Below are 16,845 nucleotides of genomic sequence, written 5' to 3'. Positions count from 1 at the left end.
ACACCATGTTACTGTCAGTTCTGGCTTTCAGTAAATCACATTATATTTGAACAAATAACAGGTTTCTGACCTCAGGTATGAGGGGTCTTCTTGATATTTCTTTCTTTTTGTTTTGATAAAGAACCTCAAGGCCACTCGCAACACTCACAGACACTGACAGACAAGTGAGCAACTCCACCCGTTGATTAAGATCATGAGATGCAGTTGAAAGCTCTGGAAAAAAGCTACTACGTGAACTTTGAGTTAAGATTATTTTGCCAGGTGATAGTTCGTAAACAAAAAAATCTATCTAGATCATATTTAGGGCTGAATCAGTTAAAATTAAGAATTTATTTTTTTTAAATAGTTAAAGTTTTTAATTAATCAGAAGATTTGTTAAAAAATGAAAAATATTTTATTATTGGTTTATAGTGTATAGGGTCTTGTATTATTATTTGTATCATTTTATCTTTTTTATTGTCATTAATTTATATGATTACTCACTTAGTATGTATTTATTTTGCGGGTTGAGTGTGGCTGTCTCAAAAAGATTAGCATATTGTTTGCTTTCCTCTGAAGTTACATACATGCTCATCAAAGGCTGTAGCTAGAGGATTTTAGCTGAGCACATGTTGCTTATTGTCATGTTTTGTGATATGTATTCAAAATGTGATGCTTATGATGTGCGGGGGCTATATTACCCTTCTTATACCACAGACACTTGCCTCGAGCTCACTTTTCTGTTTTAACCATCGTGATCAATATAGTTCCTGAACCGCAGAATTCCTGCTGTTTGCGTTGCTAGGCAACATCGATCTAAACAGGTTTAGGTTCAAAAGGCTGAGCTCGGAGTTTTAAAATCTTCACAACAAAGTTTTTAAATCGGGAGGGATAGAGAAATTTACTGATTGCTCTCAGTCTCAGGAATAGAGAATACCAATGCATTCTGCTGAACCAAAGGATAGACAGTGGCTTCCAGCAGAGGTGACGTTACACTGTGATGTCTCTCACATTCACAGGCCTCCTCTCTGTGGGGAGAGGCTCTGTCCCTCTTTCTCTTACCTGCAACTTCTCCACATCTATTTTCTATGCAGTTTTGGCTGCATGACCTTTCTGGCCCTCTAACTTCCTTCTGTCCATCACCCTGAAGATGTCCCTCAGCCTACAGGTTATCCTACGTCACTAAAGCTTTTAACAGTCAGTACTCTTTCATCCTCCTTCTGCATTCAGTTGATTTGGGTGTCTAGATTCACACAAAGATCACTTTTGCTATAAAATTTGCATTGGTGTCAATAAGAGGCTGCTTATCTTCATTTGTTGGTGGTAAATAACATTAGCTCCACAGTCTTCAGCCAAGTCTCGCTGTTGCAGTCTTTGCCCACAGTTTAATGCTACATCTTGATTCACTGCAATCAAACACCTGCGTCATAGGTGTCTGATTATATTGTCTGGTTAATAAAAGTTAATCCAGACCTTTCAACCAGTCAGACATTTTCAGCGTTTCCTATTAAACTAATGAGTAATTCAAACACAAAAAATGAGTGAGCATGATCCATCAGTGATTAGGTTTGTTAGCACAACATAATTATGAAAAGAACAAGAAAATCATGTTAATTTAAACACAAGATACTTGTGCTCAAAAAGAGGATTCATTCTCAGTGAAGAACCTTGGAGCTCTAATCTGCCTCTATACCTGCCAAAGAGCAGTGATTCCTAACACGTCTCTGGGGGTCATCAGGTGGAAACCTCCCTTCAACAGTGTTTCGCCTACTTAGTCCCACTACACCTCCAGGAGGTTAGGCAGTGAACTCCGGCGTCCCAGAGTCACCCCCCCTAGTGCCAGTTCACACTGCTCCTACACAATCCAAACAGCACCGCCACGTTCAACTGACCCAGAGATGCTCCAGGTAGTGGCCAGTACCGATGCTACCATTTAACTATTGCTAATGCTACTGCTAACCGCTAGGAAGAACAGAAGAAGACAATACAGTTCCGATGCTACCATTTAGCTAATGTTATGTGCTAACCGCTACCTGCTAAGAGGAACAGAAGAAGACAATAACGCTAGATTCACCTATACTGTTAATGTTAATTGCTAGCTACCAATACTAACTGCTAAGATACTATCATACTCTCACCGCTTTAGCTATTGTTAGCTGCTACAATGCTACCACAGGCCTAGATGCCACATGTAACTGCCGATTGCCACACTACCATCATCTACCCCTGCCTCTCACCAACTGCACCAAGAAAAAAGCGGGGTGGGAATACAAACCCTGGTTCGGGTAGGGGATAGAAAATAAAGAGGTAGAGTCAAAAGATGAAAGTAGGGATTGGATACAGACCCTTGTTCGGGTAGGGGGTGGAAAATTTAGAAGGTGCTGAAGGTGGAGGCCTAAACCACAGACTAGATTTAACAGCCTCTTCTAACATTTCCTTCAAGAAGCAGCAAACCCTACCATTTCCTTCAAAAAGCAAACAGAGCAGGAAAACAAACCCTAACATTTCCTTCAAGAAGCAGACAAAACAGGAAAACAACCAAAAAGATCAAAAAACAAGCCAACTCTGTGTCTTACCACGCAAACTCACCTGAACAGGCCGCATGGTCCCAAAGAGAGACTCTAGCTGGCCACACCCCCCACCTTATCTAAACTTCCTGGTTCTCTTCCTATTGGCAGAGCGAGAAGATGGGGCGGGGAAAGCAGAGCAGAGGAGAGGTGTCTTGTTCAGACTTTAACCTCTTCTCTTGCCGGGTTAGGCATGCATGTCCTCTGCCTGCCCCCCCACTGTCCCTATTTCACCCCCCAACTACTATTATTTCTCCTGATCCATATCCACTGACTAGACCTAGCAGCCTCATCTGACATCTCCCTCACTGTCTTTCTTAAATTTTGCCCATGCACTCCCAGCTCCCTCAACAGTGAAACAGCTGACCCTGCAACAAAACCTCTACACCCCACTTCAACCGGACAGACCCTGGTCTTCCATCCCCTCTGCTCAGATTCTGTCTTTAAATCTGCATACTTAGTCTTCTTCCTTTCATAAGCTGCCTCCACTGAATTTTCCCAAGGGACTGTTAACTCAATAAAATACACAGTCTTTTTACTCATGGACCATAAGACAATGTCTGGCCTCAGATTACTATAAACTATTTCCTGGGGCACAACTAGCTGTCCTCCCAAGTCGACCTGCATTTGCCAATCATCAGCCCCTACCAGGCAGCCACCTCCCTGCTTTCTCCCTGACTTAGCAGCTTTATTTTTCTCCCCCTCTCGAACAAACTGCACATCTAACCTCTCCTTTCTAGAACTTCCAGAATTCACCTGCTTCCTTCTCTCCTCAATGCCTGCGGCTAAGCTTCTCAGCACCTGATTATGCCGCCATGTATACCGGCCTTGTGATAAGCTAATTCTACAACCTGACAAAATGTGCTTTAAACTTGCTGTACCTGAGCAGAGTGGGCACGATTGATCGCCCTGTACCCAGAGACTTAGGTTCTGCGGGGTTGGCAACACATCGTATGTCGCCCCTATCAGAAATTTAATACGGCCTTCCTCCATATTCCACAGGTCCCTCCAACTAAGTTTCCTCTTCTCAACACCTTCCCAATTCAACCATTGTCCCTGTTTGGCTTGACCAACTGCTTTTGCCCCTCTTAACAACTCCTCCTGCCTACGCACCTGTTCCACTACAAGCTTTCTTTTCTCCTTTAGACCTGCTTTATTCCACACTGGTTTGCCTGGGCCAAGCCCCAAGCCTCCCCGGCCAAATTGAACATTTCCTACTATTTCTGCATGCCTAAGAGCTGCCTCTGCCTCCTGCACTGCTGCCCTTGGGTTCCATTTCCTCCCCCCAGAAGGATTCGGAACCACATTGCTAACTAACATGTCCTTACTCCCAGATAATAAAAGTTCTGTCCTAACCTTAGTGCATTTAAACTCCTCTGTTAGACTGGATACTGGCAGCTGAAGCATTCCTTTCCCATACAAAGCTACATTGCTTAAGCACCTGGGAGCACCCAACCATTTTCTAATATAAGAGCTAACTAGCCTTTCCATTCTCTCTGCTACAGATAATGGGACTTCATATACTGACATTGGCCACATTAACCTAGGATACAAGCCAAACTGCAAGCACCACAACCTCAGTTTTCCTGGGAGCCCTGATTTATCTATTCTCTCCAGCCCTTCTGCAACATCCTTTCTAAATTGCACAACCTGTTCAACATCATTCAGGTCCACATTGTACCACCGTCCTAGACTCTTAACTGCTTTCTCCCTAATTGTTGGGATTTCCTCACCATCTATAGCAAACTTTCTATCACTTACTTTCCCTCTGTATATTGAAATACTCCTTGACTTACTAGGCTTAATCTTCATACTAGCCCACTTGAGATTCTGATTGACTTTATCTAACAACCTCCTTGTACATGGCACTGTTGAAGTTAGCAGTGTCATATCATCCATATAAGCCCTAATTGGTGGAAGACGCATTCCATTCTGCCGTCTCTCTCCACCTACGACCCACTTGGAAGCCCTAATAATTACCTCCATAGCCATTGTGAAAGCTAGCGGGGACACTGTACATCCTGCCATAATACCAACCTCCAATCTTTGCCAGCCTGTTGTGAGCTCTGCGATACTTGCACACAGTCTGATGTCTTGGAAATATGCTTTCACCAAGTTAACAACTATCTCCGGCACTTTAAAGTAGTCAAAGGAACTCCAAATAAGGTTATGTGGCACTGACCCAAACGCATTAGCCAGATCTAAAAATACAACATTCAAGTCTCTTTTCTCCCTCTTAGCTGTCTGAATCTGATGCCAAATCATGCTAGTATGCTCTAAGCATCCCGCAAATCCTGGTATCCCTGCTTTTTGCACTGTCGTATCTATCATACCATTCCTTTCTAAGTATTTAGCCAGCCTCTGTGCTACGATACTAAAGAAAATCTTTCCCTCAACATTTAGGAGAGAAATCATCCGAAATTGGCTAAGGTCCGATGACTCCTTCTCCTTAGGGATGAAGACACCTCCTGCCCTGCGCCATGCTCTTGGAATACTTTGTTTCTCCCAAACTATTCTCAGGTATCTCCATAGTGTCCTTAAGATGCCAGGTGCACTCTTATAGACACGGTAGGGGACTCCATTAGGCCCTGGGGCCGAAGAAGCCTTTGCACGCCTAACCACCTCCACCACTTCTCTCCACCTAGGTGGGCTCACATCCATCTCCTGCTCCACTTCCCCTAATGGTGGCATGTCAGGTGGAAGACCTATGTTCCTATTCTCCTTTGAATCTGAATACGTCGACTTCAAATACTGTTCAATCTCTGATTTCGTTGCCTTAAGTTGCCCTCCTTTTTCTTGATTAAACAAGCCTTTCACAAAATTAAAGGGGTTCCTAAAAAATGCTGACCTTGCACGTTCCTTCTTCTTTCTCTTCTCCCTAAGGTGTTCTGCCCTTCTGAGTACTGCTAACCTGCTTCTCAGTTCCTCCTGCAACACCTTAATTCCCTCCCTTTCTTCTTCTGTCGCCTTCCTCCACTGCTTTCTTAACTGCCTCCTTTCCTTTACTAACTTCTCTATTTCTCTTTGCCGCCTAGACTTGCCGACCTGCACCCTCTCGCCTTTCCTTTTGACAAGCACCCCAAATCTCTCTCGACCATAGGAGTAGATCACATCTCCAATTTTATCCAATTTCTCCACTACATCTCCTCTAAGCCTGCTTAATATGACTGATAAATCTCTATCAACTGCCTCCCACTCTTTGCTATCATTAGCCCTCGGCCACTTAACTCTAGCTTTCTGCTCCATGCTTCTCTCCTTGGCTGGCCTGTTGCCCTCAACACCAACTGCATCCCCTCTCCGTACCTCCTCCTCTCCAGGGATAGTGTTACTGATATCCTGCGAACTGTGGTTTTCTACCTGTCGCTGGACTTCATCCGACTGATTCGACTGACTTCTCAAGAAATACTGGTCGATGCGGCCACTCTGCCCTTCCACCGCTAAACACTTCCTCCTTCCCTGATGAGTTCTAAGGCCTCGGATTGATGTTATTTTCTGCCAGCCACATGGGCAAACTTGAAGCTTCTTATCCTCTGCTGCACAACTTTTGCTCTCCTTAGTTGCCTTCCCTGTCACCTGAGTACTGCTACCTCTGGCCCTAAGAGATGGGTCCGTGCCCCCATCCCTCACTGAGTCATGTATCCAAGGCATAGTCATATCCGTTATCCTGTTCGTTACCATGCAATCCACCTGTGAGTCATCTTCCACCCCTGCTCTCGCTGACTCTTGGGGTATTTTCCTTATATTGGTTGTAGCTAAGTCTGGTTGTAGCAAGGTTAAGGCTTGCCACTGCTGCCATGGGTTGCTAGCCCATACCAGCACCTGTGGGGTCTTTTCCCTCCTGTCAGCTGTCTTTCCAAGCAGTCACATGGTCTTTCCCATGTTGTCAGCTGCTCTATTCACAACAGTCACTAGCCAAGCTAGTTGTGAGTTAATTTAAACACAAGATACTTGTGCTCAAAAAGAGGATTCATTCTCAGTGAAGAACCTTGGAGCTCTAATCTGCCTCTATACCTGCCAAAGAGCAGTGATTCCTAACACGTCTCTGGGGGTCATCAGGTGGAAACCTCCCTTCAACAGTGTTTCGCCTACTTAGTCCCACTACACCTCCAGGAGGTTAGGCAGTGAACTCCGGCGTCCCAGAGTCACCCCCCCTAGTGCCAGTTCACACTGCTCCTACACAATCCAAACAGCACCGCCACGTTCAACTGACCCAGAGATGCTCCAGGTAGTGGCCAGTACCGATGCTACCATTTAACTATTGCTAATGCTACTGCTAACCGCTAGGAAGAACAGAAGAAGACAATACAGTTCCGATGCTACCATTTAGCTAATGTTATGTGCTAACCGCTACCTGCTAAGAGGAACAGAAGAAGACAATAACGCTAGATTCACCTATACTGTTAATGTTAATTGCTAGCTACCAATACTAACTGCTAAGATACTATCATACTCTCACCGCTTTAGCTATTGTTAGCTGCTACAATGCTACCACAGGCCTAGATGCCACATGTAACTGCCGATTGCCACACTACCATCATCTACCCCTGCCTCTCACCAACTGCACCAAGAAAAAAGCGGGGTGGGAATACAAACCCTGGTTCGGGTAGGGGATAGAAAATAAAGAGGTAGAGTCAAAAGATGAAAGTAGGGATTGGATACAGACCCTTGTTCGGGTAGGGGGTGGAAAATTTAGAAGGTGCTGAAGGTGGAGGCCTAAACCACAGACTAGATTTAACAGCCTCTTCTAACATTTCCTTCAAGAAGCAGCAAACCCTACCATTTCCTTCAAAAAGCAAACAGAGCAGGAAAACAAACCCTAACATTTCCTTCAAGAAGCAGACAAAACAGGAAAACAACCAAAAAGATCAAAAAACAAGCCAACTCTGTGTCTTACCACGCAAACTCACCTGAACAGGCCGCATGGTCCCAAAGAGAGACTCTAGCTGGCCACACCCCCCACCTTATCTAAACTTCCTGGTTCTCTTCCTATTGGCAGAGCGAGAAGATGGGGCGGGGAAAGCAGAGCAGAGGAGAGGTGTCTTGTTCAGACTTTAACCTCTTCTCTTGCCGGGTTAGGCATGCATGTCCTCTGCCTGCCCCCCCACTGTCCCTATTTCACCCCCCAACTACTATTATTTCTCCTGATCCATATCCACTGACTAGACCTAGCAGCCTCATCTGACATCTCCCTCACTGTCTTTCTTAAATTTTGCCCATGCACTCCCAGCTCCCTCAACAGTGAAACAGCTGACCCTGCAACAAAACCTCTACACCCCACTTCAACCGGACAGACCCTGGTCTTCCATCCCCTCTGCTCAGATTCTGTCTTTAAATCTGCATACTTAGTCTTCTTCCTTTCATAAGCTGCCTCCACTGAATTTTCCCAAGGGACTGTTAACTCAATAAAATACACAGTCTTTTTACTCATGGACCATAAGACAATGTCTGGCCTCAGATTACTATAAACTATTTCCTGGGGCACAACTAGCTGTCCTCCCAAGTCGACCTGCATTTGCCAATCATCAGCCCCTACCAGGCAGCCACCTCCCTGCTTTCTCCCTGACTTAGCAGCTTTATTTTTCTCCCCCTCTCGAACAAACTGCACATCTAACCTCTCCTTTCTAGAACTTCCAGAATTCACCTGCTTCCTTCTCTCCTCAATGCCTGCGGCTAAGCTTCTCAGCACCTGATTATGCCGCCATGTATACCGGCCTTGTGATAAGCTAATTCTACAACCTGACAAAATGTGCTTTAAACTTGCTGTACCTGAGCAGAGTGGGCACGATTGATCGCCCTGTACCCAGAGACTTAGGTTCTGCGGGGTTGGCAACACATCGTATGTCGCCCCTATCAGAAATTTAATACGGCCTTCCTCCATATTCCACAGGTCCCTCCAACTAAGTTTCCTCTTCTCAACACCTTCCCAATTCAACCATTGTCCCTGTTTGGCTTGACCAACTGCTTTTGCCCCTCTTAACAACTCCTCCTGCCTACGCACCTGTTCCACTACAAGCTTTCTTTTCTCCTTTAGACCTGCTTTATTCCACACTGGTTTGCCTGGGCCAAGCCCCAAGCCTCCCCGGCCAAATTGAACATTTCCTACTATTTCTGCATGCCTAAGAGCTGCCTCTGCCTCCTGCACTGCTGCCCTTGGGTTCCATTTCCTCCCCCCAGAAGGATTCGGAACCACATTGCTAACTAACATGTCCTTACTCCCAGATAATAAAAGTTCTGTCCTAACCTTAGTGCATTTAAACTCCTCTGTTAGACTGGATACTGGCAGCTGAAGCATTCCTTTCCCATACAAAGCTACATTGCTTAAGCACCTGGGAGCACCCAACCATTTTCTAATATAAGAGCTAACTAGCCTTTCCATTCTCTCTGCTACAGATAATGGGACTTCATATACTGACATTGGCCACATTAACCTAGGATACAAGCCAAACTGCAAGCACCACAACCTCAGTTTTCCTGGGAGCCCTGATTTATCTATTCTCTCCAGCCCTTCTGCAACATCCTTTCTAAATTGCACAACCTGTTCAACATCATTCAGGTCCACATTGTACCACCGTCCTAGACTCTTAACTGCTTTCTCCCTAATTGTTGGGATTTCCTCACCATCTATAGCAAACTTTCTATCACTTACTTTCCCTCTGTATATTGAAATACTCCTTGACTTACTAGGCTTAATCTTCATACTAGCCCACTTGAGATTCTGATTGACTTTATCTAACAACCTCCTTGTACATGGCACTGTTGAAGTTAGCAGTGTCATATCATCCATATAAGCCCTAATTGGTGGAAGACGCATTCCATTCTGCCGTCTCTCTCCACCTACGACCCACTTGGAAGCCCTAATAATTACCTCCATAGCCATTGTGAAAGCTAGCGGGGACACTGTACATCCTGCCATAATACCAACCTCCAATCTTTGCCAGCCTGTTGTGAGCTCTGCGATACTTGCACACAGTCTGATGTCTTGGAAATATGCTTTCACCAAGTTAACAACTATCTCCGGCACTTTAAAGTAGTCAAAGGAACTCCAAATAAGGTTATGTGGCACTGACCCAAACGCATTAGCCAGATCTAAAAATACAACATTCAAGTCTCTTTTCTCCCTCTTAGCTGTCTGAATCTGATGCCAAATCATGCTAGTATGCTCTAAGCATCCCGCAAATCCTGGTATCCCTGCTTTTTGCACTGTCGTATCTATCATACCATTCCTTTCTAAGTATTTAGCCAGCCTCTGTGCTACGATACTAAAGAAAATCTTTCCCTCAACATTTAGGAGAGAAATCATCCGAAATTGGCTAAGGTCCGATGACTCCTTCTCCTTAGGGATGAAGACACCTCCTGCCCTGCGCCATGCTCTTGGAATACTTTGTTTCTCCCAAACTATTCTCAGGTATCTCCATAGTGTCCTTAAGATGCCAGGTGCACTCTTATAGACACGGTAGGGGACTCCATTAGGCCCTGGGGCCGAAGAAGCCTTTGCACGCCTAACCACCTCCACCACTTCTCTCCACCTAGGTGGGCTCACATCCATCTCCTGCTCCACTTCCCCTAATGGTGGCATGTCAGGTGGAAGACCTATGTTCCTATTCTCCTTTGAATCTGAATACGTCGACTTCAAATACTGTTCAATCTCTGATTTCGTTGCCTTAAGTTGCCCTCCTTTTTCTTGATTAAACAAGCCTTTCACAAAATTAAAGGGGTTCCTAAAAAATGCTGACCTTGCACGTTCCTTCTTCTTTCTCTTCTCCCTAAGGTGTTCTGCCCTTCTGAGTACTGCTAACCTGCTTCTCAGTTCCTCCTGCAACACCTTAATTCCCTCCCTTTCTTCTTCTGTCGCCTTCCTCCACTGCTTTCTTAACTGCCTCCTTTCCTTTACTAACTTCTCTATTTCTCTTTGCCGCCTAGACTTGCCGACCTGCACCCTCTCGCCTTTCCTTTTGACAAGCACCCCAAATCTCTCTCGACCATAGGAGTAGATCACATCTCCAATTTTATCCAATTTCTCCACTACATCTCCTCTAAGCCTGCTTAATATGACTGATAAATCTCTATCAACTGCCTCCCACTCTTTGCTATCATTAGCCCTCGGCCACTTAACTCTAGCTTTCTGCTCCATGCTTCTCTCCTTGGCTGGCCTGTTGCCCTCAACACCAACTGCATCCCCTCTCCGTACCTCCTCCTCTCCAGGGATAGTGTTACTGATATCCTGCGAACTGTGGTTTTCTACCTGTCGCTGGACTTCATCCGACTGATTCGACTGACTTCTCAAGAAATACTGGTCGATGCGGCCACTCTGCCCTTCCACCGCTAAACACTTCCTCCTTCCCTGATGAGTTCTAAGGCCTCGGATTGATGTTATTTTCTGCCAGCCACATGGGCAAACTTGAAGCTTCTTATCCTCTGCTGCACAACTTTTGCTCTCCTTAGTTGCCTTCCCTGTCACCTGAGTACTGCTACCTCTGGCCCTAAGAGATGGGTCCGTGCCCCCATCCCTCACTGAGTCATGTATCCAAGGCATAGTCATATCCGTTATCCTGTTCGTTACCATGCAATCCACCTGTGAGTCATCTTCCACCCCTGCTCTCGCTGACTCTTGGGGTATTTTCCTTATATTGGTTGTAGCTAAGCCTGGTTGTAGCAAGGTTAAGGCTTGCCACTGCTGCCATGGGTTGCTAGCCCATACCAGCACCTGTGGGGTCTTTTCCCTCCTGTCAGCTGTCTTTCCAAGCAGTCACATGGTCTTTCCCATGTTGTCAGCTGCTCTATTCACAACAGTCACTAGCCAAGCTAGTTGTGAGTTAATTTAAACACAAGATACTTGTGCTCAAAAAGAGGATTCATTCTCAGTGAAGAACCTTGGAGCTCTAATCTGCCTCTATACCTGCCAAAGAGCAGTGATTCCTAACACGTCTCTGGGGGTCATCAGGTGGAAACCTCCCTTCAACAGTGTTTCGCCTACTTAGTCCCACTACACCTCCAGGAGGTTAGGCAGTGAACTCCGGCGTCCCAGAGTCACCCCCCCTAGTGCCAGTTCACACTGCTCCTACACAATCCAAACAGCACCGCCACGTTCAACTGACCCAGAGATGCTCCAGGTAGTGGCCAGTACCGATGCTACCATTTAACTATTGCTAATGCTACTGCTAACCGCTAGGAAGAACAGAAGAAGACAATACAGTTCCGATGCTACCATTTAGCTAATGTTATGTGCTAACCGCTACCTGCTAAGAGGAACAGAAGAAGACAATAACGCTAGATTCACCTATACTGTTAATGTTAATTGCTAGCTACCAATACTAACTGCTAAGATACTATCATACTCTCACCGCTTTAGCTATTGTTAGCTGCTACAATGCTACCACAGGCCTAGATGCCACATGTAACTGCCGATTGCCACACTACCATCATCTACCCCTGCCTCTCACCAACTGCACCAAGAAAAAAGCGGGGTGGGAATACAAACCCTGGTTCGGGTAGGGGATAGAAAATAAAGAGGTAGAGTCAAAAGATGAAAGTAGGGATTGGATACAGACCCTTGTTCGGGTAGGGGGTGGAAAATTTAGAAGGTGCTGAAGGTGGAGGCCTAAACCACAGACTAGATTTAACAGCCTCTTCTAACATTTCCTTCAAGAAGCAGCAAACCCTACCATTTCCTTCAAAAAGCAAACAGAGCAGGAAAACAAACCCTAACATTTCCTTCAAGAAGCAGACAAAACAGGAAAACAACCAAAAAGATCAAAAAACAAGCCAACTCTGTGTCTTACCACGCAAACTCACCTGAACAGGCCGCATGGTCCCAAAGAGAGACTCTAGCTGGCCACACCCCCCACCTTATCTAAACTTCCTGGTTCTCTTCCTATTGGCAGAGCGAGAAGATGGGGCGGGGAAAGCAGAGCAGAGGAGAGGTGTCTTGTTCAGACTTTAACCTCTTCTCTTGCCGGGTTAGGCATGCATGTCCTCTGCCTGCCCCCCCACTGTCCCTATTTCACCCCCCAACTACTATTATTTCTCCTGATCCATATCCACTGACTAGACCTAGCAGCCTCATCTGACATCTCCCTCACTGTCTTTCTTAAATTTTGCCCATGCACTCCCAGCTCCCTCAACAGTGAAACAGCTGACCCTGCAACAAAACCTCTACACCCCACTTCAACCGGACAGACCCTGGTCTTCCATCCCCTCTGCTCAGATTCTGTCTTTAAATCTGCATACTTAGTCTTCTTCCTTTCATAAGCTGCCTCCACTGAATTTTCCCAAGGGACTGTAATGTCTAGACTTGGCTGGAAGCAGTTTATGAACTGCTCAGGCTGTTTTCAGATTTCACAGGCACTCACCCGTTTGTTTCTCAGAACTGCTGCAGACCTTTCCTAAAACCACAGAGCAGATGTTATTTTTAACCAGCAGAGTCACTCTTCTGCTTCAGTTTTTTTTTCTTTTTTTTTTTTTTTAGAAACCAGCTTAAATCCAGCAGCAGTGTTAGTCAACCCATTTGTTTTTTTGGTTGTTGGTACAAAGACGTTCCTGACAACCAAGCAGGCCTCTTCAACTCAGCAGCTCAGTCAGCCATTCGCCTGTTTTTCAGAAAGCCCTCTCCTAAAAGACATTTGATGAGATATTCTGGCTTATGTTTACAGATACAGTGCATGAAAAAGTTTGGGTACTCTTGGTCAAAATTTCAGTTCCTGTGAATAGCTAAGCAAGTAAAAGATGACCTGATTTCCAAAAGTCATAAAGATTAAGGTGAGACATTTCTTTAATGTTTTAAACAAGATTACTTTTTTTTATTTCCCCCTTTGCACATTTAAACTAACATAAACGTAAAAGGGCCTGAAGCAAAGGTTGCATGGTCAGTACTTAGTAACACCCCCTTTGTATCACAGCTTTTAACACTTTTTGTAACCAGTGAAAAGTCTTTCAGTTCTTGATTGGGTTTTTTGGCCCATTCTTCCTGCAAAAGGCTTCTAGCTTTGTGAGATGTTCATCTTGCATGCACTGCTCTTTTGAGGTCTATCCACAGATTTCCAATGATGTTTAGGTCGGGGGGACTGTGAGGGCCATAGCAAAACCTTCAGCTTGAGCCTCTTGCAGTAGTCCGTTGTGGATTTTGATATGTGTTTAGGGTCTCTATTCTGATGAAGAAGTCATCCTCTTTTCACTTCCAGCTTTTGTACAGACAGTCGGATGTTTACTTAGAATTTGCTGCTATTTAGTTGAGTCCATTCTTCCCTCCACCAGCGACATGTTCCCTGATCACCATCTGCAGCAACAACATTCTTCTTACAGCTTTCTTCTGATTTGTGGGCATCAGTTATTTTAGTTTTCAGAGTGCGAGGAAGCTGCTTAGAGGAGCCCATGGCTGATTAGAGTAGTCAGGGTCACTTGGTCTTTCCTAATGATAATTGTGGCCATAGCCCGAACAAGGTAATTGAGGTCTGAGACATTGGTAAACGTTATCCGAGAGCTCAAATCTCTTGGAGTGTCTAAACGTTTGTATGGTGCTGCATTACTTTTTCACTCTCTGAATTTATACAAATCAAACACTAATCTTGCTTAAAATATTGACAAGAAAGTTTAGTCTTTTTAATCTGCCTCTTAGACTTTGTGAAACCTCTCTGTTCAAAATATTTCTCAAATTTTAATTCCACATCCACAAAATATTTATACAGCTACCAAAACTTTTTGCAGATTCCATCAGTGTGCACAAAACCTTTTCACACATGCATAAAATATTTTTAAAGCTGCAATATCACACATTCACAAAACTTTGGGTTTTTTTTTTACAAATTACAAATCACACGTTCAGATACATGCAAACAGTTTTTTTTTCACACGCACACAATAGGTGATATATAACTGCAGGCTGAGAAATTATTTGTGAACACCATTTCACAAGCTCCAAATATTAATGACCCTTTTGTGTCACAGAAGTTAATGTTGAGGCTAATGGAGCTGTGGTTCAACACAGACAAATTATCTCCTGATCTCAAATCTGTTGGAAAATACCTTTGTGTACTTTATCTCAACTTTTTTTTCAACTCTTTGTATTGTTAAATGGAGTCAAGATATATCAGAGGTAAGCCGTGTGGCATTTCCAGGTCTTAACTGGGTCAGCTTTTGATGCGGGTTTATCTTATTTCCTCCTCCATCCGATTAGGTGTTGACGGTGGTCGTTGTTGTTTCTGCTCACTGCGATAAAAGTGCCAGATTATCAGCTTATCATGGCATTTAACAAACCCAGCCAGAGAATGGCCACAGAGATGGGCTGGGTCCAACAAATGGACCAGCATTGCCGGATGTCCATTAACTGTAAAATTGTGCTTTTACAGTAAAAGCGCCCTCTCGCTGTCCTCGTGCGTCGCCTCGAGCAGACCTCGTTAGCCAGAGACTGCAGGTGTTCCACTCCAGTTGAGTGACGACCAATTTCATTAGCTCCCTCAAGTGCCAATCTGCCCTCTAATACGACTGCCAGAGACAGACTGACTGCTCACATGCCTCATGTGGTCCCATTGGTTCAATCCGTGGCGCCCTTGAGCTAAGTAACCGGGACACGGATGCTTTAGAAAAATTTTCGTGGTAAGCATTGAGGTGATTAAGATTCAGGCAGGGTAGCGCCAGAGTTCACCTTGGGCATTAAACAGTTGTTGGCTACTCAGACCGGGACACTGGGACAACTACTGTCGATGATACAGATGGACGAGTGCGGGCAAGAGTTGAGGATGATGGGGAGGCTGCGAGCGAAGGAGGAGGAGGGGAAGACGATGCAGGGCCTGTTTCTTTCTCATGTTTCCGTCTCGTGCGAGTGCAGGCAGACACAGACCCTGAAGCTGTGACTTTGAAGTGGTGTCTTTGATTAAGGAGTTAATTAAAGAAAAGCAGCATGCTAGCGAGCAGATAACTGAGAAACAGGCAGAGAGCAAAACACAGGAGCAGATATGGAGCAGGGAAGTGATATTGGCAGCTCATCAGTTTCTGAAGTGCCAGAGTGTCATTCTGATTGGCAGAGATGCCAGCTGACACACCAGGGACGGATATGAAAGCTGTAAAAGAAAAAAAAAAAAAAAAAAACCCAAAACCTGCCACCCACATGTGTGAACGGCACAGTTTCAGCCCTGCTGCAAGCTGTGGTGTGAGTGCCACATAGCATTAATGATAATGGATGATGGCAGGACAGCAGGAAGAAGGAAGTAGGATGATAATTTATACTTTTGGGATGAGAAGGCTGATGGTTAGTTCAATGTATGTGGGTGTAATTTATGTTCTTGTTCTCTTTCTGTCCGCCCTGATCGGTTCCCTTTCTTCGTCTCCTTTCTAACCATCCTCCCGCTCCCCCGTCACCTCTGGGTCTTTGCAGTTATCTCCCCCTCTTTCCTCCCCATCCATCACTTCTTCCTCCTACTCTCCCTGTGTTCTCATCCTCCTTCCTCAACCACCGTCGTCCTTTTCAGTTTTTAACTCATCTGCCTGCCCTCTTCCTCCACATCCTCCTCGCTCCAGCTTCTCCATCAAACTCTTCCACCTTCCTCATTTCTGCTTCCCTGCATTTCTGATTCGCCTCTTTCCTCACATCTTTTCCTCCTTCTCTCCCATTCTTCCTCACAACCTTCGTAATCACATCTCCTTCACCCTCCTGCTTCCCAATCCCTCTTCCTCCTCGCTCCTAACCCTCTGCCTTTTCTTTGTATTGTTCTCCTCATTCTTTCGTCATGTTTCACTGCTCCTCTCCACCCTCATCCTCTTCTTCTCCATCATCCTCTCCACCTCTCCCTTTTCCTATAAAATCCTAGTTCAAATCATAGCTGCTTCCATTTCTCTCCCTGGCCTATTTTTCACCTCTTCGATTTTTTCCCTCATCATCCTTCTCCTCTCGGCCCATCATCCAAGAAATGAAAAATAAAATCAATTGTTATAAAAATACAATAAATAAATTAAAAATATCTTCTCCATCCCGTGTTTTTTCTTCTCCTTTCCTCCACCGACACCAGCCTGGGTTTTATAAAGGTGTGGCGGGCTCTCAGGTGACCCTGTCCAGCCTGGTGAACCAGTCGCGGGCCATGCTGGAAGAGCAGGCGCGCCACTTGCTGACGGAGGCGGAACGGCAGACTATGGGCTACTACGTGGAGGAGTACCGGGACGGACACATCGGGGTGGAGCAGCTGGTCGTGGCGCTGTTCGAGCTGCTCAACACGCACGCAAAGGTGAAGGCAGAGGACGCCTGTTTGAGGAAAGGAAAGAGAAAGAATCGGAATCGGTTGTCTTCATGCAGGACTCAGCTCTCCTGCACAGT

General features: G+C 45.2%; 1 protein-coding gene across 4 annotated transcripts in view; it reads left to right on the top strand.

The window, feature by feature from the left end:
- Positions 1-16,845, top strand: part of whrna (whirlin a) — a 141,860-nt gene that overhangs the window by 107,026 nt on the left and 17,989 nt on the right. For 3 of the 4 annotated variants that reach the window (XM_041960084.1, XM_041960085.1, XM_041960083.1), the window contains exon 6: positions 16,544-16,756. The exons of the other annotated variant lie outside the window; for it this stretch is intronic. In XM_041960084.1, coding sequence (XP_041816018.1) covers positions 16,544-16,756 — 213 coding nt within the window. The remainder of the gene's footprint in view (positions 1-16,543; positions 16,757-16,845) is intronic. 4 annotated transcript variants of the gene reach the window in all.

The sequence above is a fragment of the Chelmon rostratus genome, chromosome 19, assembly GCF_017976325.1.
Source record: "Chelmon rostratus isolate fCheRos1 chromosome 19, fCheRos1.pri, whole genome shotgun sequence".
Lineage (NCBI taxonomy): Eukaryota > Metazoa > Chordata > Actinopteri > Chaetodontiformes > Chaetodontidae > Chelmon > Chelmon rostratus.
The sequence above is the reverse complement of the archived record's forward strand: the minus strand, read 5'-3'. Positions and strand labels throughout refer to the sequence as shown.